At 45.6% G+C, this 21,244-nt stretch overlaps 1 protein-coding gene across 1 annotated transcript in view; it reads right to left on the bottom strand.

The window, feature by feature from the left end:
• LOC119975578 overlaps positions 1-5,791 on the bottom strand; it is an 84,407-nt gene extending 78,616 nt beyond the window's left edge. Inside the window, exon 1 of the mRNA XM_038815367.1 lies at positions 5,625-5,791. Coding sequence (XP_038671295.1) covers positions 5,625-5,648 — 24 coding nt within the window. The 5' untranslated portion in view covers positions 5,649-5,791. The remainder of the gene's footprint in view (positions 1-5,624) is intronic.
• Positions 5,792-21,244: the final 15,453 nt, after the last annotated feature.

Below are 21,244 nucleotides of genomic sequence, written 5' to 3'. Positions count from 1 at the left end.
CCCACGGTAGGCTATTTCAGAAAATATGGAGGCATGGGATTGAGGGTGGTGTAGCGGTTTGGATCAGTAATTGGCTAGCTGTAAGAAGACAGGTTGGTGGTTGATGGGAAATGTTCAGCCTAGAGTTCAGTTACTAGTGGTGTACCACAAGGATCTGTTTTGAGGCACCTGCTGTTTGTCATATTTTATAAAAGACATGGAGGAGGATGGGTGAGTAAATTTGCGGATGACACTAAAGTCAGTGGAGTTGTGGACAATGCGGAAGGATGTTGCAGAGGGACATAGATAAGCTGCAGAGTTGGGCTGAGAGGTGGCAAATGGAGTTTAATGCAGAAAAGTGTGAGGTGATCCATTTTGGAAGGAGTAACAGGAACACAGAGTACTGGCTAATGGTAAGATTCTTGGTAGTGTGGATGAGCAGAGAGATCTCGGTGTCCATGTACATAGATCCCTGAAAGTTGCCACCCAGGTTGATAAAGGTGGTAAGAAGACGTACTGTGTGTTAGCTTTTATTGGTAGAGGGATTGCGTTTCGGAGACATGAGGTCATGTTGCAGCTGTACAAAACTCTGGTGCGGCCACATTTGGAGTATTATGTGCAGTTCTGGTCGCCTCATTATAGATTATAGATTATAGAGAAATACAGCACAGAACAGGCCCTTCGGCCCACGATGTTGCGCCGAACTTTTGTCCTAGGTTAATCATAGAATTTTGGACAATTTGTCATGGCCAATCCACCCAACCAGCACATCTTTGGACTGTGGGAGGAAACCGGAGTACCCGGAGGAAACCCACGCAGTCACGGGGAGGATGTGCAGACTCCACACAGACAGTGACCCAAGTCGAAATCGAACTTGGGACCCTGGAGCTGTGAAGCAATTGTGCTATCCACAATGCTACCGTGCTGCCCTTAAGAAGTTAACCTACACTCCCTTATTCTACCCTAATCCAAGTACCTATCCAATAGCCGCTTGAAGGTCCATAAATTTTCCGACTCAACTACTACCACAGGCAGTGTATTCCATGCCCCCACTACTCTCTGGGTAAAGAACCTACCTCTGACATCCCCTCTATATCTTCCACCATTTATCTTAAATTTATGTCCCCTTGTAATGGTGTGTTCCACCCGGGGAAAAAGTCTCTGACTGTCTACTCTATCTATTCCCCTGATCATCTTATAAACCTCTATCAAGTCGCCCCTCATCCTTCTCCGTTCTAATGAGAAAAGGCCTAGCACCCTCAATCTTTCCTCGTATGACCTACTCTCCATTCCAGGCAACATCCTGGTAAATCTCCTTTGCACCTTTTCCAAAGCTTCCACATCCTTCCTAAAATGAGGTGACCAGAACTGCACACAGTACTCCAAATGTGGCCTGACCAAGGTTTTGTACAGCTGCATCATCACCTCACGGCTCTTAAATTCAATCCCTCTGCTAATGAACGCTAGCACACCATAGGCCTTCTTATAGAAAGGATGCAGAGGAGATTTATCAGGATGTTGCCTGATATGGAAGGAAGATCTTATGAGGAAAGGCTGAGGGACTGGAGACTGTTTTCGTTAGAGAGAAGGTTAAGAGGTGACTTAATAGAGGCATACAAGATGATCAGAGGATTAGATAGGGTGGACAGTGAGAGCCTTTTTCCTTGGATGGGGATGGCTAGCACAAGGGGACATAGCTTTAAATTGAGGGGAGGTAGATATAGGACAGATGTCAGAGGTAGGTTCTTTACTCAGAGAGTAGTCAGGGCGTGGAATGCCCTGCCAGCAATAGTAGTGGACTCGCCAATGGTCATTGGATAAACATATGGATGATAATGGAATAGTGTAGATGGGCTTTAGATTGTTTTCACAAGTCGGCGCAACATCGAGGGCCGAAGGGCCTGTACTGCGCTGTAATGTTCTATGTTCTATGTGACAATATAGCTTTTGGAAAGTCATTTGTAGGAAATATGAGTTGTTGACGTGTGGCTGACTCTGCGAATGTAACAGGTTGTTTAAGTTTCAAAAGATCTCTTCTGTTTCTACGAAAAATCTTTCCAGATTCTGTTCTGCTCACGTACGATCTTGGTGTGAGTTCATGGAGTACTTTTGCAATGTCCATCGATCCACCTTCAGGATTTCGAATATCATCTTCTGAGTGAAGATAGTGGTTTGGTTTGATACTTCTTTTACTTATCCCTCAGTTGCTGCGTTTTTTGGATGTACGACTTGTTCGTTTGTGTTTGGAATAATTTTAGTAGGTAGCATCGTAAATATTTTTCGTCCCATCAAAAGTTGTGCTGGAGAGAGCCCCAATGACAATGGTGTCGCCCTGTATGCTAACAGTGCTAAATCGATGTCCTCTTTGTCCTCCATTGCTTTCTTGAGAAGCTGCTTCACAATTTCCACCCCTTTTTCAGCTTTTCTATTTGCCTGCAGTTATAGTTACATGTGTGAAGTTGTAGTCATTGGTAAATGGTAACCACTCCAGGCTGCTAAAACATGGTCCATTGTATGTGACAACAGTAACTGGAATGCCCTGTCTAGCAAATACATTTTTCGTTGCCCTGACAACTGAATGTATTGTTGAGTTAGACAATTTGATAACCTCTGGATAATTTGAGTAATAGTCAATGATTATCAAATAATCACAGCCTTGAAAGTAAAATATGTCCATGGCAACATTTGTCCAGGTTGAGTAACCAGTTCGTTTTCTACCAAGGTTTGCTTACATTGTGCCGGTTGGTGCATTTGGCATATCCGACACTGTTGAATGCAGTTGTATTGATTCCCGGCCAATACACCGATTGCCGTGCTCTTCTTCTCCATTTCTCAATGTCCTTTGTGGATTTGTGCGAGAATGTCTTCTCTAACACATGATGGAATTACAGTTGCTCTTCAAATATGCCAAACACAATTTTGTCATGCAGGATTGATTTAATAATTGAGGAAAAATTGCAGGATTGCACTCGGAGCCTCACATCAGTTAGAAAACAGACAAAAGATTCCCTTTTTAGCTGCATCCTTTTTTTAAAACATGTATCTTTCATACACCTCATAGAGCAGTACAGCACAGAACAGGCCCTTCGGCCCTCGATGTTGTGCCGAGCAATGATCACCCTACTCAAACCCACATATCTACCCTATACCTGTAACCCAACAACCCCCCCCCCCCCCTTAACCTTACTTTTTAGGACACTACGGGCAATTTAGCATGGTCAATCCACCTAACCTGCACATCTTTGGACTGTGGGAGGAAACCGGAGCACCCGGAGGAAACCCACGCACACACGGGGAGGACGTGCAGACAGTGACCCAGCCGGGAACCGAACCTGGGACCTTGGAGCTGTGAAGCATATAGGCTAACCACCATGCTACCGTGCTGCCCCACTGCCTCACTGACCTGTTTTTTGCAATGAGAGTCAAATGTTTCCATTACTGTCTCATACTTATTTTTATCTTCATTTTCTGAGAAATCAAATGAGTTAAAGGGTTCAAATGCCTGTGGACATCCCAGATTTAGTAGGAGCGCTATTTTTCTAGTGTCAGGTGCTGATTCAAGCGCAGAGGCAGAGAGAAAGACCTCAAACTGCTGCTTGATGTTTTTCCAATTTAAACTCAGTTTACTGGACATCTTGAAGTTATCTGGGTTTTTTTCACAGCATCCATGTTGGTCTCGTTTTTTTTTCTTTTTTCTTTGCAGATTTCAATGTGTAGCGATGTGCTGATTTCTTTCTTCTTTCTTACTGCTTGCTTTGTGGGAATACACAACCTGGTACCATGTGGTGATCTTTGTGAGGGGTTTCCAGGATGGAGGCATAGTGATCACAAAGCTCTTTTGAAGAACTAAACTAATTTTATTAACACAACTAAATTTGAGTTTGACACTTATTCTGAATAGCAACCATACATGTAAGAATTAAAGTACACTCACTAACACTACTATCTCTATCTACTAACTATAACAATTATATCTTAACTAACTCTGCAATACACTATGAATCTTACCTTTGTGAGCTCCAAACCTCGTCTCCTCCCCCAGCCCAAGAGCCAGTGCTATTTATAGTACTTATAGTCCCTTAGCTCCCTCTGGTGGCTCGGCTTAACATGACATTAACTTATCACATGCTGTACATTTGTATAATGTTACAGTTAGGAGATCTTATGACTCTGTGGAGCTCTCCTCACACGTGAACAGTCTCTCACCTGTAGGAATGATGTGGAGATGCCGGCATTGGTGGGGTGAGCAGAGTAAGAAATCTTACAACACGAGGTTAAAGTCCACCAGATTTGTTTCAAATCACTAGCTTTCGGACCACTGCTCCTTCCTCAGGTGAATGAAGAGGTAGGTTCCAGAAACATATATATAGACAAAGTCAAAGATGCAAGATGATACTTTGCCCCTGTTCGTACAAGGGCATCTTTCAGCATCTGTAGATGTCTGTTATGCTCCTCCTCGTTCTGCTCAGACAAGAAGGAGCGTAACAGACATCTGCAGACGCTGATAGATGCCCTCGTACGAAAGGGATATGGTGCTCGACTCATCGATCGACAGTTCCAACGTGCCACAGCAAAAAACCGCACTGACCTCAGAAAACAAACACGGGACACAACCGATAGACTACCCTTTGTCATCCAGTAGGTCCCCGCAGCGGAGAAACTATGACATCTTCTTCACAGCCTTCAACACATCATCGATGAAGATGAACATCTTGCTAAGGTCATCCCCACACCCCCACTACTTGCCTTCAAACAACCGCGCAACCTCAAACAAACAATTGTTTGCAGCAAACTACCGAGCCTTCAGAACAGCGACCACTACACCACATAACCCTGCCAGGGCAATCTCTGCAAGGCATGCCAGATCATCGACATGGATACCACCATTACATATGAGAACACCACCCACCAGGCACGCTGTACATAATCATGCGATTTGGCCAATGTTGTCTACCTCATATGCTGCAGGAAAGGATGTCCCGAAGCGTGGTACATTGGCGAGACCACGCAGATGCTGCGACAACGGATGAACAGACATCGTGCGACAATCGCCAGGCAGGAATGTTCCCTTCCAGTCGGGGAACACTTCAGCAGTCAAGGGCATTCAGCCTCTGATCTTCAGGTAAGCATTCTCCAAGGCAGCCTTCAGGACGCGCGACAACGCAGAATCGCCGAGCAGAAACTTATAGCCAAGTTCCGCACATATGAGTACGGCCTCAACCGGGACCTTGGATTCATGTTGCATTACATTCAACTGGCCTGGGCTTGCGAAATCCTACCAACTGGCCTGGTTTGAGACAATTCACACCTCTTTAACCTGGGATTACCCCTCTCTCTGGATCTGAAAAGGCTTAATTACCTGCAAATGCTCCTATTCAAAGTATTGTCTTGCATCTTTGACTTTGTCTATATATATGTTTCTGGAACCTACTTCTTAATTCACCTGAGGATGGAGCAGTGCTCCGAAATCTAGTGATTTGAAACAAACCCGTTGGACTTTAACCTGATGTAAGACTTCTTACTGTAGGAATGAGTCAGCAGTTGGTTCAAGAGGGTCTGTGAACGTTGAAGCTCTCTCCACATTTGGAGTCCACTCACACTTCTTCCCAGCTTCACCCTGACTGATCTCGCTCAGCCAAACCTACCGAAATGTTGGTTCCGATGGACATGATGTCTGGTCTGAGCTTCCTGTCGGCAAACGCTCTCTCTCTCTCTCCCTGTCATCAGCAGTTGCCATAAAATAAATTGCTGCAGAAATTCAAGAGTCTTTCAGCTTCACTTGATTTTTGTTCCTCCAAATCCCGTTCAGCCTTGTTCATAGGAACACTCCCTTTAAATGGCAGGTCTCCACAGGGACAGTATCCCTTTAAATATGCAGATCACTTGTCGAACGCATGCTCACTCGGTTCAAACGAACTGCAGAAAACAACTGCACGTGGCTGTGCTGCAGGAGGTAAAACGGCGGCTCAGCGACCGAACAGCCGCTGGCAGGTGAGATTCGCCCCGCAAACCTGAGTGAGTCACATGGGAGGATGGGGTAGGGGATGGAGGGAGAAAGTAGCGAGGGCAGTGGAATAAACCCAAACCTTGAAAGCCCGACAGAGCGGCTCTGGAGAGGCTCTTATCGGATAGAAACTACATTACCCAGGCCTCATGTGGCTGCAGAGCCTGCGCAGTGAGGAGGGGTAGTATGGAATCGGGGGCCAGAGTCCAACAGAGTTGTAGTTCTTCCTCGCGCAGTGGCGGTTGGTGCACAGAGGCGGTCGGCGCCCAGCGTTCGGGAGTTGGAATGTGAGGAAGCGCGAGCCCGAGCGGCTGAATCGAATTGAAAAGCAGAGATTGACCCTTGGGAGGAACCAGAGCGATGGCGGTGGGAAGATTCACCATTGCAGCAGATTCTCTGCGTACAACTGAAGAGGAAAAAGTGCCACAAGTCATAGCAGTCCCACTGACTGGACAACACAGAAGAGTTGCAGGAGGAGGACGGTGTGGTCGGGCATGTCAAAGGCAGCAGAGAGGTTGCTTCTCTCTCCACAGATGTTTCCTGACCTGAGCATTTCCAACATTTTCTGAATCTCTAATTGCATTTCCAGCAGACACAGTATTTTGCCCCATTGGATCCCAATAGCTGGCTGTGTGCACTTTAGGGAAGTGGAGACTATGGGGCTGATTTGATGGAGCTTTGAAAATAATAAGTTTGTCTTCATGCCGTCACATTGTTACGCCACCCTGGGCTAGTGTGTTGTCTATTCCAGCTCCACAATTGAATTAGCCAATAATTTGTGTAAAATTCCTGAAATCTTTGGCCCTTGGTTGCCCTCGAGTCACCAGATTTACTTATAACAGAAACCAAGATGAAATATGCAGTAATTACAATGGAATAACAGCAAGCTAAGCTGCTACTGCTCCTTTTAAACGTCTCACCCTCTACCCACACACACAAGATCTGGAAATGGGTAAAAATAAGGATAACAAAGAATAAGAGTCGTTGTTTTCAAGGTTGGATTCTTTGCAGCAGGCTGTCCTTCCAGCACGCTGAACAATCAAAGCCACTGTGTACAATTGGTGTTGGTCTTCCAGCAGAAACATACACTTGGTACTCAGGCAATAGGATCTCTTTTGGAGAGGTACTTTAGCCTTTATTAAACCGGGCCTTCAACTCAAGGGTTCACCTTCTGGCCTGCTTTCCTTAAGACTTTTCATCTCATCTCAATCCCAGTCTGAGTTTTTTATCTCACTCCTGCAGTTTCACTGACCTCCAGCCTTGCAAAGGATTTTTAGAGAGAAAGAATCTGAAGCTTCTCGCTTCTGAACTCAAAACAAAAACTGAAACCACCTAACCTTACTGGAGCGAGAAACATTCCCGAGAAATCCTAACCAATCGCCACGGGACTATCGGCAAAGCCTACCATTTTGAGCCTGTTCATTGGCTGCCAGCCAAGTCCATCAATCTGAATCATCACTGATGCCAAATCGTTCTGGAATCTGCTTGTTTGAAATAAAGTCAGCACAACCTTAGGGAATTACAGAGAGCTTCATGCAAATTGCTTTGCTTGAGGGTCACAGGTCAATCTTCAGCCTGTGCTTCTGCTGGAATTACAAGATCTTCCGTAGCTAAAAAGGTAAGATGTTGGTAAAAGAAAGGGAACAAACAGGGTTTAAACAGGAGGATCCTTACAATATGGACAACTTATTTCAATTGGAAAGGTTAGGTGGACCATGGGTCATATTTCCAAGTTGTGCAAGGGCAGAACTACAGGTTTGTCAATCACGGCTCAATAATAATCGCTTATTGTCACAAGTAGGCTTCAGTGAAGTTGCTGTGAAAAGCTCCTAGTCGCCACATGCTGCCGCCTGTTCAGGGAGGCCAGTACGGGAAGAAATCTATCACATTTTCCCAGTATTTCCGTCTCTGCCACATCTGTTCCAGTGATGCCACCTTCAAAAACAGCACTTCGGATATGTCTGCCTTCTTTTCAAAACTGATGAGTCCCCCATTGTGGTTGACAGGACACTCAACTGTGTTCGACCCATCTCCTGCACCTCTGCCCTCGCCCCTTCCCGTTCCTCTCTGAACCATGACGAGGTTAGTCTCGCCCTCACTTCTCTCCGCACCAACCTTTGCGTTCAAAGGATCATCCTCCACCATTTTAGTCAACTCCAGCATGATGTCACCACTGAATACATCTTCCCGTTGCCCCCATTGGTATTCCACAGGAAGCACTCCTGCTGTGACACCCTGGTACACTCCTCCACCATGCCGAACTCCCCATCCCCTTCCCTTGGCACCGTCCTGTGCAATCGCAGAAGATGCAGCAGCTGTCCCACCTCTGTCAAGGGCACACACACACTTTTCAGTTGAAACAACATTTCATTTTCAACTCCTCCAATTTGTTCTACTGTGTTTGCTGCTCCCAATGCAGTCTCCTCTACATCTGGGAGACTAAATGCAGACTAGGTGACCACTTTGTGGAGTACCTTCACTCTGTCCGCAAGTATGACCCTAACCTTTTGGTTGCTTGCCATTTCGACTCAGCGTTTTGCTCTCATGCCCACATGTCCGTCCTGCTGCTCCAGTGATGCCCAATGCAAACTATACCTTAGCTTCTAATTAGGCATGTTCCAGCCTCTGATCCCTCACACGGGGGAACAGCAGACTGGCACTCACTGTTGAATAATCCCAACTGAGGAGTCATCCCCTTCAGCTGAAAGGAGGAGAGGGAGTTGAAGAAAATCATATTTCCTTTTCCTGTTTTACAGAAGGCTTGCACTATAGGTGCAGCACGGCAGCATGGTGGTTAGCATAAATGCTTCACAGCTCCAGGGTCCTAGGTTCGATTCCCGGCTGGGTCACTGTCTGTGCGGAGTCTGCACGTCCTCCCTGTGTGTGCGTGGGTTTCCTCCGGGTGCTCCGGTTTCCTCCCACAGTCCAAAGATGTGCAGGTTAGGTGGATTGGCCATGCTAAATTGCCCGTAGTGTCCTAAAAAATTAAAGGTTAAGGGGGGGTTGTTGGGTTACGGGTATAGGGTGGATACGTGGGTTTGAGTAGGGTGATCGTTGCTCGGCACAACATTGAGGGCCGAAGGGCCTGTTCTGTGCTGTACTGTTCTATAAATCTATATGACACATTGAGCATCAGGAACCACTGATTCGTTCCTACAGGTCAGAGGCTGTTCAAGTGTGAAGTGTGTGAGAAAGGTCCGCAGGCTCATATGATTTCCCAATGTACAAGGTGCATCAATTTTTCCACATATAACACCACAATGAGAGCCTGGAATAGAAACCATTCAAGTGTGTGGTGTGTGATCAAGCTTTCAAATAACCATTGACATTCGTGAATCACCGACGCAGTCACACTTGGTGAAACCATTCGAATATGAGATCTGCAACAAGTGCTTTGCACAGTTATCAGGCCTGATGAAACACTGGCTCATTCACACAGGATAAACAATTGACTTGTGACATGTGCAACAAATCATTCTCGTTATCATCGATTCTCTGCGTGCAAGGACGCATTCCTACAGGAAGAAACCATTCAAGTGTGAGGTGTGACAATTCATTCTCGTCATCATCAGTACGTCACTCACAACAATGTATTCACTGAGGAAAAAACATCTACTTATGAAGTGTGTGACAAATTATTCTCACAGTCATCCAGCTCCCTGCAGCACCAGAGGATTCACACAGGAGAAACCTTTCACCTGTGAGGTGTGCAACAAATCATTCTCATCATCAATGACACTGCATGTACACCAAAGCATTCGCACAGGGTAGAGACCATTCAGGTGTGAGGTATGTGATAAATCATTTTCTGTCAACGCATGTCCTGCAGGACCAGTGAATTCACACTGGAGAAATCATTCACATGTGTGTTGTGTAACAAATCATTCATACAGTCATCAGATATCCACGTACACCAACGCATTCACACAGGAAAGAGACCATTAATTTGTCTCGTGTGTGACAAATCATTCTCGTCATCGTCAGTACTCCGTGCACACCAATGCATTCACAAAGGACAGAATCTATTCACATGTGAAGTGTGTGAGAAATCATTCTCATCATCATCCAATCTCCACATACACTTAACGCACTCGCACAGGAGAAACCATTCAAGTGCGATAAATAATTCTCACAATTGCGCGTCTCCTGCAGCAGCTGAAGATTCACACTGGGGAGAAACCAATGAGGTGTGAGAAAAATCATTCTCATGGTCAACGTATCTCCGCAAACACCAGGGCATTCACACACAAGAGGCCATTCACATGTGCCATGTGCGACATATCAGTTGCTAGAATAGAGAATCTCGTAAACATAGTCGCGTTCACACGAGAGAAACTATTCATGTGTGAGGTGTGTGACAAATTCACATGCATCAGAGGATCCATACAGGAGAAGCCATTCAGGTTTGACGTCTCAACAAAATATTCTCGCAGTCATCAGATCTCTGCAAACACTTAAACCTTCACATGGGAGAGACCATTCATATACGAGGTGTGCAACAAGTCATTCTCACATCATCAAAACTCCTGCTCCATCAGAGGATCCACACAGTGAGTAACCCTTCACATGTGAGGTTTGAGGTGAAGTTCTTGTGACATTTGTAACACTCCTGGGCCACCAGTAGATTCACACAGGGGAGGAGCACTTTGGGTGAAATGTTTTGTGACAAGATTTTCACCAACTCCTCCAATAGCTCAAGCAGCAGCATATCCTCACCAGTAGGAAACCATTCAGGTGTAAGGTGTGTGACAAAACTCCCATCAACATACACAGGAAAGAAACTCTATCGCTGTGAGATCTATAATGAAAGACACAATTGATGGAACACCTGGAACATCAGTGAACCAACACAGAGATTACTGAAACCAAATTCAAGCAAATTTCTTGGAGTGCGAATCTCTATACAGGCTTACTGCAAAGGATATTCAGTGAACTTGGTGCACAGAACAGGCAGCTTTCGCTCACATCAAACAACGGGTGATGACAATGCCATTGCTGAGATACCAATGATGATGTCACCCTGCAGTGAGATACCAGTGAAACAGGACTTGGAGCAACCCTCATGAAGCAAGGACAACCAGTTGTGTTTGTATCCAGTGAATTAACACAAACTGAATTATGCTATACATAGATTGTGAAGTAGTGCCTGACTATTGTCTTTGCTTGTCAGCATTTCCATCAATACCTGTTTGGGAGAGAGAAAGTGATGGTCAAGTCTGAACGCAAGCCACTTCAAAGCATCTTTCTCAAACCACTTCTATCTGCTTCAAAGTGTTACAAATGAAGTTACTTCATTGCAGAGATATCATTTGGAAGTGAAGTACAAACAAGGGAAGCAGATGTACATTGCCGATATGCTGTAAAGGGCTACACTATCTTTGAAGGAAGTTGATAATATTCGTACCAAATGTGAAATCTTTCAGATTCAACAAGAAGCACTGGCACAACCACAGTCACAGTTGACCAATATTCAGAGTATTAGGAGTTAAACCAGCTGACGTCGATGAATACCAGTGAGATTGCAGACGCCTGAAACCACACTTCAGCTTTCAGACATTGTGATGAGTGACAATGGCCCTCAATTCATCAGTGAGAAATTCACACTCTTGATCAAAGATTAGAAAATTCAGCACAACATGTCATCTCCACACTATGCCCAATCAAATGGAAAGTCAGAGGCAGCAGTGAAAATTGTCAAAGCGTTCATCAAAGCATTGACTAGATGCCTTGCAATGTGCTGAAATGTTGAAACATGTTCGCTGAACGTATGGGAAGTTGTTCATTCCAACGACTAATGTCAGGCTGCACCCAGACTACCCAGCAGTTAAAAAACTACTGAGGCCAGGAGTGACAAGATCAGAGTGAAACAACAAAGATAGATTTCACTTTGATAAATCTCCCTGTACCAGGATGAGTATCAGGCAGTCTCCACACCAGATGAACGGGAACAGATCTCTACTAAACTGAGCGAGGTCTCAAACTGGCTGGATGAGGATGGATATGTTGCCGCTACACAGATTTTAGTTGGCTGTTTTTTTTAAAAATTCTGATCCTGGGGGTGACTGGTCTAGCAGCAAATTTTCATTGGTATGTACTGCACAGAAACCAAATGGGCCAAGTGTGAAGCTAGAGTTTAAACCGAAGCTTAAATAAAACTGATACTCGGGGTAAATTGCTTAGTCTGACAGGGTGGTAATATCGCTGATACCGAGTCCCAGATGCAACCTTGATAAGCTTGTAATTTAATATTGCCACCATGTTTAAGGGCAGCACGGTAGCATTGTGGTTATCACAATTGCTTCAGAGCTCCAGGGTCCCAGGTTCGATTCCTGGCTTGGGTCACTGTCTGTGTGGAGTCTGCACGTTCTCCCCGTGTGTGCGTGGGTTTCCTCCGGGTGCTCCGGTTTCCTCCCACAGTCCAAAGATGTGCAGGTTAGGTGGATTGACCATGCTAAAATTGTCCTCCGTGTCCAAAATTGCCCTCAGTGTTGGGTGGGGTTACTGGGTTATGGGGATATGGAGGTGTGGACCTTGGGTCGGGTGCTCTTTCCAAGAGCCGGTGCAGACTCGATGGGCCGAATGGCCTCCTTCTGCACTGTAAATTCTATGATCTATGATTTGTCAGAGCTGGGAGTTGAAGAGCCAGTCAGAGTGAAACATTCAACTGTCTCAACAAAAGTCAGCTCACTGGGAAACCTGGGACCTGTGTGGAGAAGTTGTCACCTCGATCGTACACAGTGAAAATGAATAACCAGATCTATCATCATAACCGCAGACATCTATGTACAACCGGAGAAGCTGCTCCTTCACAGCAGACAGCTGATGAGGCAGATCTGGTTTCACCAACTGAGCAAGGAACTGAACGACCATTAGTCCCAGAGGTCAACCAGTCCCCAACATCATACCGCAATGTAATAACAACGTGCTATGTTAACCTACACTCTTCCAAGTTTCATTTCATGTTCTTTAAAAGATTTTGTCATTTTCAAATGCTTTGTTATTTTGGTTGATTCCAGGTTTAGTGTAAGCTGAATATTGTGTTGTTTGTCAGCTGTCCTATCAATCTGTTGCACAGATTTATAACTCAAATTAATTTGATAGCTTACATCGAACTACCTGTTTTATCAGTCTGGTGTGTTCCTATTCACTGAAACACTCAGGAGCCGACAATAAGTCTTGTGCACAATATATTGGTCAATGTCAATGTGGCTGGTATACTTTCTCCATCAATGGGTTTAGAATTTCCAGTTCACAGGAAGCATAATGTGTCCTCAAGTAAGAAAGAAAGACTTGCATTTCATCCATATAACTAGTTTCACAAACCTGGTTTCCGAATGTACTTTACAACCAGTGATGTGCTATTTAAAATGTAGCCAGTGTTGTAATGTAGGAAACATGGCAGCCAATTTGTGCGCAGCAAGATCCCAAAAACTTCAATGTGATAATGACCAGATGATCTGTTTTGGTGATGTTTATTGCAGGATCCATATTGACCTGGACATCAGGGATAACTCCCTTGCTCTTATACAACGTAGTCTCATGCCAGCTTTTACTTTCACCTCAGAGAACAGGCAGGGCCTTACTTCAACAGATCTGAAAGACTGGACCTCTGACAGTGCAGCACTCCTTGACTACTGTATTGGAGTGTCAGCCTCAATGTTCCAGAGTCTACAGTAAGACTTGAACCCATAATTTTCTGACTCCCGAGACGAGAGTGCTAACTAGGTCACAACTGGCAATAACTTGAAATATTTCTGTTGTATTAGATTCAGTTTCTAAGGGGTTAAGTCCCAAGGCTGTGGACAGATTGCTTTTTCTCTTTTAAACTGGCAGCCTGTAAGTTCAACATTTTGTTTTATTGGTTTTCGCATTTTATGTTTTACATTTCAGTTCGGAAGGTAAATTACAAGTTGCATGACTGAGCATAATATAGAACAAAAACAACCAAGGAAAAATTAAATTACAAAAAATAAAAACCAAAAAGAGAAAAAGATAACGGGAACAAACAAGGAAGATTATCTATATTTACATGAACTTGTCTCCCCTCCACCTTTCGCCGATCTGCCTCTGCTGTGCTCCTCAGTGTGGCCCGAATGTGTATGAACCGGTGTGTTCTTGTTCACTTTGGTTATCCGCATGTCCTCGGGCTTGCCCCCTGCGACTTTGTCTCTTGTCCCTCACGTTCATTTATGTGAGCCTCCCCCCACCCACCCCTTCATGTTCCATAACTTTCTCTTCCCCCACCACCCACTCTACTGGTTGCTTGCTATGACTCGGTCTTCGAACAAGGTGGTGAATGGCTTCCACGTCCTCGTCCGATTCCTGGATGACAACTTTTATCTTCTCCAGTTGGAGGAATTCCGCCAGGTCAGACAGCCAGTCTGCAACTTTTGGGTGGTGCTGCCGATCGCCAGCCAAGCAGAACTCTTCGGCATGTGATTAGGGAGGCAAAGGCTACGGCATTGGCCCCCCTCTCCCCATAAAGAGTTCTGGTTGCTCTGAGACCCCGCAGACAGCCGCTTTTGGGCATGGCTCTGTCATCACCCCCCACAACCTTGGGCATCCGCCCTCCAACCGCCCTACTTCCAGACTTAGTTCTTCCTCCTATTTTTTGCTTGTCTCACCCTGGGGGAGTGTACCTCCTCCAACAGTTGCTCATACAGGTTCTCACAGTTCTACCTCCCTCGGTCACCCTTGTCCAACAGTTCCTCAACTAGTGAATATCCTGGTATCTGGGTTACGTCGTAGTTTCCTTGTGGAGGAAATTTTTGACCTGTATGTGTCTCAGTTTGTTTCCTTTTGGGAGTTGAAACCTTCCGTGAGTTCCTCTAGGGTTACTATTCTATCTTCTGCACATGTCAGTGTTCCCTCGTCCTGTTTTCACCTTTTGAAGGTCACGTCCATTGTTGCGGGTGTAAACCTGTGATACTCTCCATGACCTCTCCGAGTTCTAATGGTACTTCCAGGCCCCATCTCCTATCTTCCCCCACGACCTGCATGTCCAGAGTGTTGAGGAACTGCTTCACCCCTGAGTAACTCTCGGGCTCGGAGGTGTACAGCTCCTCGTAGAAAGTCGTGAAGGCCTCGTTGACCTTTTCCGGCATGGCGACCAGCCTGCTGTTACTGTCCTTAACCATAGCTTTTTCCCTCGTGGCTGCCTGCTTTCTCAGCTGGTGAGCTAGCAGGCGATGTCTTTGTCTCCATGCCCATAAAAGGTTACCCGTGTCTGGCGGAGCTGGTGCACTGCTTTCCTCGCAGAGAGCAGGTCAAAGTCCATTTGTAGCTTCTTCCTCTCCGCCAGTAGTTCTACGGTCAGGGCTGCGGAATACCGCCAGTCCACCTCCAGTATGGAGTCGATCGGTTGCTGCCTAGCCGCCCTCTCCTTCCCATCTCTGCGCGCCTTGTACACAATAATTTTTCATCACTGCCTTCAGTGTCTCTCAAAACATGGAGGATGAGCCCTCCCCATTCTGGGTATTGGTAATGTGCCCGTCGATGTCTTGTGGTATCCATTCACAGTATGCCTTATCGGCAAGGAGGGCCCTGTCCATCCTCCACAGGGGGGAGGGGTTGGGCCAGGCCCTGCCCCTCTCCAACCTCACATTCATGTAGTGTGGAGCATGGTCAGAGATTGCGATTATGGAATACTCCTCTCCTATTACCCCTGGAAGCACCGCTTTCCGCACTTTGGGGTTTCCCTTTGTTAGGGGTCCATCCAAAATGGCTGTGGTCATCTTACTCATTATGACGCCGAGCCCCTGCGCTCCGATATTTCCCTTTGTCCAGGGGCCACCCAAGATGGCTGCCATCTATGTGTGTGCCCTGGGTGAGCCCCTGCACTCCGGGGTTGCCTTTTGGAAGCCCTCCAAAGTGGCTATTTGTGGTGCCTGTGTTACTTGTTGCCATGTGCGTGCGATCTGTCTTTTCCAGCCCAGCACCCTTCCCCCCCCCCTCCCATCCCTCTGCTATCCCCCCGGCTCTGTCATCGCCCCGCCCCTCCCACATCCTTGCAAGTGCCCCCCACCCTCGCAGCCGTTTCCATTAGCCCCCCTTTTCCCCGGTCTGCGCCCTTCGTGTTCTCTCACCCTGTCACCAGGCACCTCTCCCCGACGGGAGATGTGCTGTGGCCCCACTCCCTCGCTCATCCATCCTATTGCTAGCTTACCTGCTAGTAATCAAAGATCATCGTGCTGGTGTGGTTCCCCCCCTCCCCGGGTTGATCACTGCCACCACCCGACTTCTGCATGTCCGTTCCCCCTTCCTCCTGACCCCCTCCTGCACCCTGCTGCTCTCCTCCTACTTTCTGCAACTTAACTCCAGAATTTAAAACAAGGCAGTTCAGTCCAGTGCAAATAATTTCTCTGTGTCGATATGCTGGGTATGTGGTTCAATGCTGGCTGAGTGTTACCTGCCCATCACATGTTTGTGGATGAACAGATCTGCTTCCGTCAGTGCGATGAAATAGTATTCCCTGCCCTGGAAGGTCATCCAGAGCTTGGCTGGGTACAGCATTCCGAACCGTACTTTGTTTTTAAGGAAGGCCACCTTGACTTTGTTAAATTCTGATTGGCGCGTGGCCAGGTCTGCCCCGATGTCCTGATACACCTGGATCAAGTGACCCTCCGACCCTGTGTGTCTAGCCCAGTTTAGGATCCTTTCCCTGTCTTGGTATCAGGCAGCTTCAAAATTATGGCTGGCGGCTGCTCCCTGGCCTTGGGCTTTGGCTGGAGTGATCTGTGGGCCCTGTCTACATCTGGCGACTTGGGGAAGTTTTCCCTTCCCACTAGTTTGTCTAGCCGCGTATTCCGCAGGGTTACTTCCCTCGGTTCCCTCCGGTAGGTGCACAATGCAGATGTTCTGGCGGCATGACTAATTTCTACCTTTCCCGTTCATATCCCTTGTGTCACCATCAACCTTGCCATTTGCGCCTCCAGTACGGTGATCCAATCACTGTGGTTGGTCGTGACCTTCTCTAGCTCCCTGACTGTTGCCTCCTGAGTCTCCTGCCGCCTTTCTGCCTTTACCAGTGCCACATGCAGAGTGACCGCCACTGCCACTTTTATCGTTGCTGCCGTGACTGTTTTGATGGCCTTGACTTGGAGTTTCTGTGTTGGGAACTTTCTTCACTCATTCATCGTTCGGGGGGGGGGGGGGGGGGGGGGACCCTGCGTGTGGTATGGCAGGCCCTCCTGATCAGGTGTGGCCGGGACTTTGCCGCCCTGCGTGCTTGCCGTTACCTCAGTCCTTTTCTCAAGGATTTTACTGCCGTTGCCATCCTTTCAGCCCCTGGCATGTCCTGATGGTGTTGGAGGAGGGTGAGGGGTTTTTCTCCCAGTTATATCAGGCTATTTTGGGCTGAAAGTGCCTAAATTTGAGTTTCCAGGCAGAGAGCCACCTTTTGTGCTCAGCACAATCAATCAATTTCATTTCAATAATCTTTTTTGTCACAAGTAGGCTTACATTAAGTCTGCAATGAAAGTACTGTGAAAAGCCCCTAGATGCCACATTCCGTGTTAGATGTATTAGATGCTGTGGTATGAAGAGACAAAAGTTCTGTTCCTTTTTCACCAACACACTTTTATTTGTTCCAACAGACTCTGCACAAAACTCTACACATCACCAGACCCAGAGGCCACCTGAAGTCCCTTTACATATCAGTGTCAATTATTGGACACTTAACATAAATGAGACAACTAATTGCAATGTCTCTTAACCCATTACTTAGCAGTCTCCCCTTCCTTGGAGAAAAAAAAACAATTAGGTGAAAACAAAATTTCTAGAAACTAAAACACACACGTGATTTCCCCCCTTTTTTCATTTTTTTTTGTTTGGAAGAGAAAAAAAGTCACAGAAATAGGCACCCTTCATTAACAATATACAAAGTTTCCGTGAACTAGCCCCTCTTTTCGTAAAACAGTCTGCAGTTGATAGCTACTGTCAACCCATTTAATTTTTGTTATTTCCCCTCTGTCCAACATCTGCTTCAAACTTGCGATGTCTATCCGTACCCTCTTTTCATTGACACTTTTTGTAGAGTGCACATTTTCCCACAGGGATTTATTGTCAATGTGACAGTCAGTCGGTATATTACCCAAATCCCCTAATCCCAAAATTTCTGTCAATATCTGGCTTATATAAAAGGCCATGTCCACCGCTTCCACAAGGCTTAACGTCTCAGCAGCCAAAGTGCTTTTGACCACTCCTTATTTTCTTTGTTTTCCCACACAAGAGGGCAACATTTACCATTGTTCCCCAAAAGGAAAATTATAAAACCTCCTGCGCTTGAAACCCCATCACATAAATTTGCATAGGACGCATCACTATAAACTATGAGTTTCGAGTGCCTACGGTCGCCTAAAACCGGGAACTTCAAAACACACTCCTGCATTTTTCGTTTGGCCAACGCTTTATTTGCTCTTATTATGTCTTCCACTTTGGGATCATTCATTTTTGTACTCAACTCTAAGACATCAAAACTCACGTCCAGTCTAGTCTGTCTACCTAACCAGTTCAGTTGCCCAATTAAACTTCGCAGTTGCTCTTTTTCTATCTTTGAAACCAATGTGTCTTTTTGTGAAACCCAGCCACGACTAATTGCTATTGGGCTGATGCTTTCCAAATAAGATTGCTGACGTAAAGTTGCCCCTAACTTAGTCTGTCTGGAGCTGATGCCCCTGCATAAAGGCAGCTTTTATATCTATAGATTTGCATTCCCATGCCTTTGTGGCTAATAGAGCCAAGAAAATCTTTAAAATAACCTTCCCTGTTGTAGGTGAATCTACCCTTAAATCCTGATCTTCTAAGTTTTCTTCAAATCCCCTTGCCACAAGCCTAGCCTTTGCCTTATAAGTTCCATCCGGAAGAACCTTTTCCGTGAAAATCCATCTGTGGGATAGAGCTTTTTGTCCCCTATCCGGTACTTCCGTGTATACCCCAAATTCACTCCAACTATTCAATTCTTGCAGTTTAGCATCTTTGATAACTTTTTCATCTAATTTATTTGAAGCCACCAAAATCTCACGTGCATGTGGGCTTCTACTCCTATTGGTATTCGTAGTCTTACTCATGTTCCGGGATCTTGATAAACTACGTCCCCTCTCCCGCCTGGTATCTCATTCTGTACTGTTACTGCTTGATCTTTCCCTTCTGTTGTGGGATGTCCTTTCAATAGTTCTCGACCTTTTCCTGCGAACCTGTTCATTATCCGATGTACTATCTGAACTGGCACTGTGTTTCTGTTCCCTCCATTTTTGAACTTCCTTTTCCCAATCCATTGTCTTAACTCTCTCCCCTGAATGCTGTACATTCAACCAATGTTTATACTTGCCAGTGGCCTTCCCTGCTCTACTAATAACAGTTGCATCCTTCCATTGACTAGACCCTTCAGGCCAGTATGTCACTTTTGTACCAACTTTTGGCAGTTGCCCTTTCGAAAAATGGCCGTTCTAATTTATCAGAAGTGCCGTGTTCCTCGACAGAAACCCGGTCTATATCAGTTAACTGATCCTCATAGTTCTGTAACACATGCGTACCAGATGACTCTGGTTCCTTCGTCACATCTGTCTGCTCTGTCTAAATTTGAAATCGGTACCCATTATCCTTGATGAATGTACCCTAACAGTTTGATTACCATGTTGCAAAATAATTGTTTGCGATCTATGCCTATGATCTTCCTTGGGCCTTTCTATTCATTAGAGTTGTCTCCCTGATAGTATACCATGTCCCCTTGCTAAAAAACGGCATCTGATGGCCGTACATTATGTCTCAAAGCTCTGTGAATTCTTTCAGAGACTTCTGCTTCCAAAAAAGCTTTTCTACTGCTATGTAATGTATTTAAATGTTCAGCAAAACCAGAGCTAATTGTAGTCTCCTCCCAAGCTGGAGGCTGGTCATCCAAAATGGACGGAATTTTAGGATTTCTACCAAACATTAATTGATAAGACTATAGCCCCCAACCATCTGCAATGAATTCTTTGTATGTACCGCCCATGCTAAAGCTGAATTGAGCCTGCAGTTTTGTCGATCTGCCAAAATTTTCCGAAGCATGTAATCGATGACAGCGTGATTTCTTTCGCAGACACCATTACTAAATAGGCTTTCTGCAGCCGTGTTCATAACTCTGATATTCATGTTTTCACACATATCCCTAAACTCATCATTAGCAAATTCTCCCCCATTGTCCTTTTGGAATTTTGCCGGTGGACCCATTCCTGTCCCGATCCATTTTTCCAGTATTTGATCCAGAATCCAGAAAGGTAGGGTTACTATCGGTCGTGCTGGTGTCGTTCTGTACTTCCTACAAACTTCACAGTGATCACTAACCTGTTCTATCAGTTTAGTATAGTCGTCATCCCTTACCCCTGCATCCTTTAATAAATTTTTCAGCCTCCGAGAAGACGGATGTGCAAATTGCCTATGCAGTTTTACAATAAGCTTTTTATCAGCTAAAGCCCCATTTTCAACTGCCATTAACACATCCTTAACCACTCTACTTGAAATATTATTTGTCAGTAATGGAATATAATAGTGTCCCGACTGTGTAAATTGTAAGTCCACCGTCTTTCCAAAAACTGTTGCCTTATCCTGTTCCATATCCTGTTCCATGTGTGCTTTCATCATTGACGGTCTGCTCAGAAGCAAAGGTATCTCACTTGATACAACATCCGTGCTAATGAAATGATTCATTCCAGCAATATTGCAAGGGATCACCACTGTTTTCAGCAACTTCAGAGTATTATCATCCCCAAACCTGAAACTTATGGAACTTTCAAATTCCTTAACCTTGTTACAATTTTCAGCATTCGAGGAGTCCGGATAACATTTTTTAAACAAAATAATTTTTATTCAAAATTTTCATAAAATATGAACAAAAAAGTAATTTTTTTTACAAGAACAGAAAAAAGAAAAAACAGTAACCCGCCCCCCCCCATACACAAAGGAAGAGGTAAATTAACACCCGCCATTCGCACAAAACACACGCCCGCACCTTCGACAAACCCCACCCCCCGTGTATACGTAGAGAAAGAAATAAATCAGCGCCCGCCATTAGCATAGAACAACTATGCCCGTCCCTCCGGTCCAAACAACCCCCCCCCCCCCTTCCCCCGGGCTGCTGCTGCTGGCCTTTTCCTATCGTTCTGCCAGGAAATCCAGAAATGGCTGCCACCTCCTGAAAACCCCCTGCACTGATCCCCTTAGGACAAATTTCACCTTCTCTAATTTAAGAAACCCTGCCATATCGTTGACCCAGGCCTCCACGCT

Source organism: Scyliorhinus canicula, chromosome 13 (assembly GCF_902713615.1).
Source record: "Scyliorhinus canicula chromosome 13, sScyCan1.1, whole genome shotgun sequence".
NCBI lineage: Eukaryota > Metazoa > Chordata > Chondrichthyes > Carcharhiniformes > Scyliorhinidae > Scyliorhinus > Scyliorhinus canicula.
Note: the sequence above shows the minus strand (reverse complement) of the source record. Positions and strands in the feature narration are given on the sequence as shown.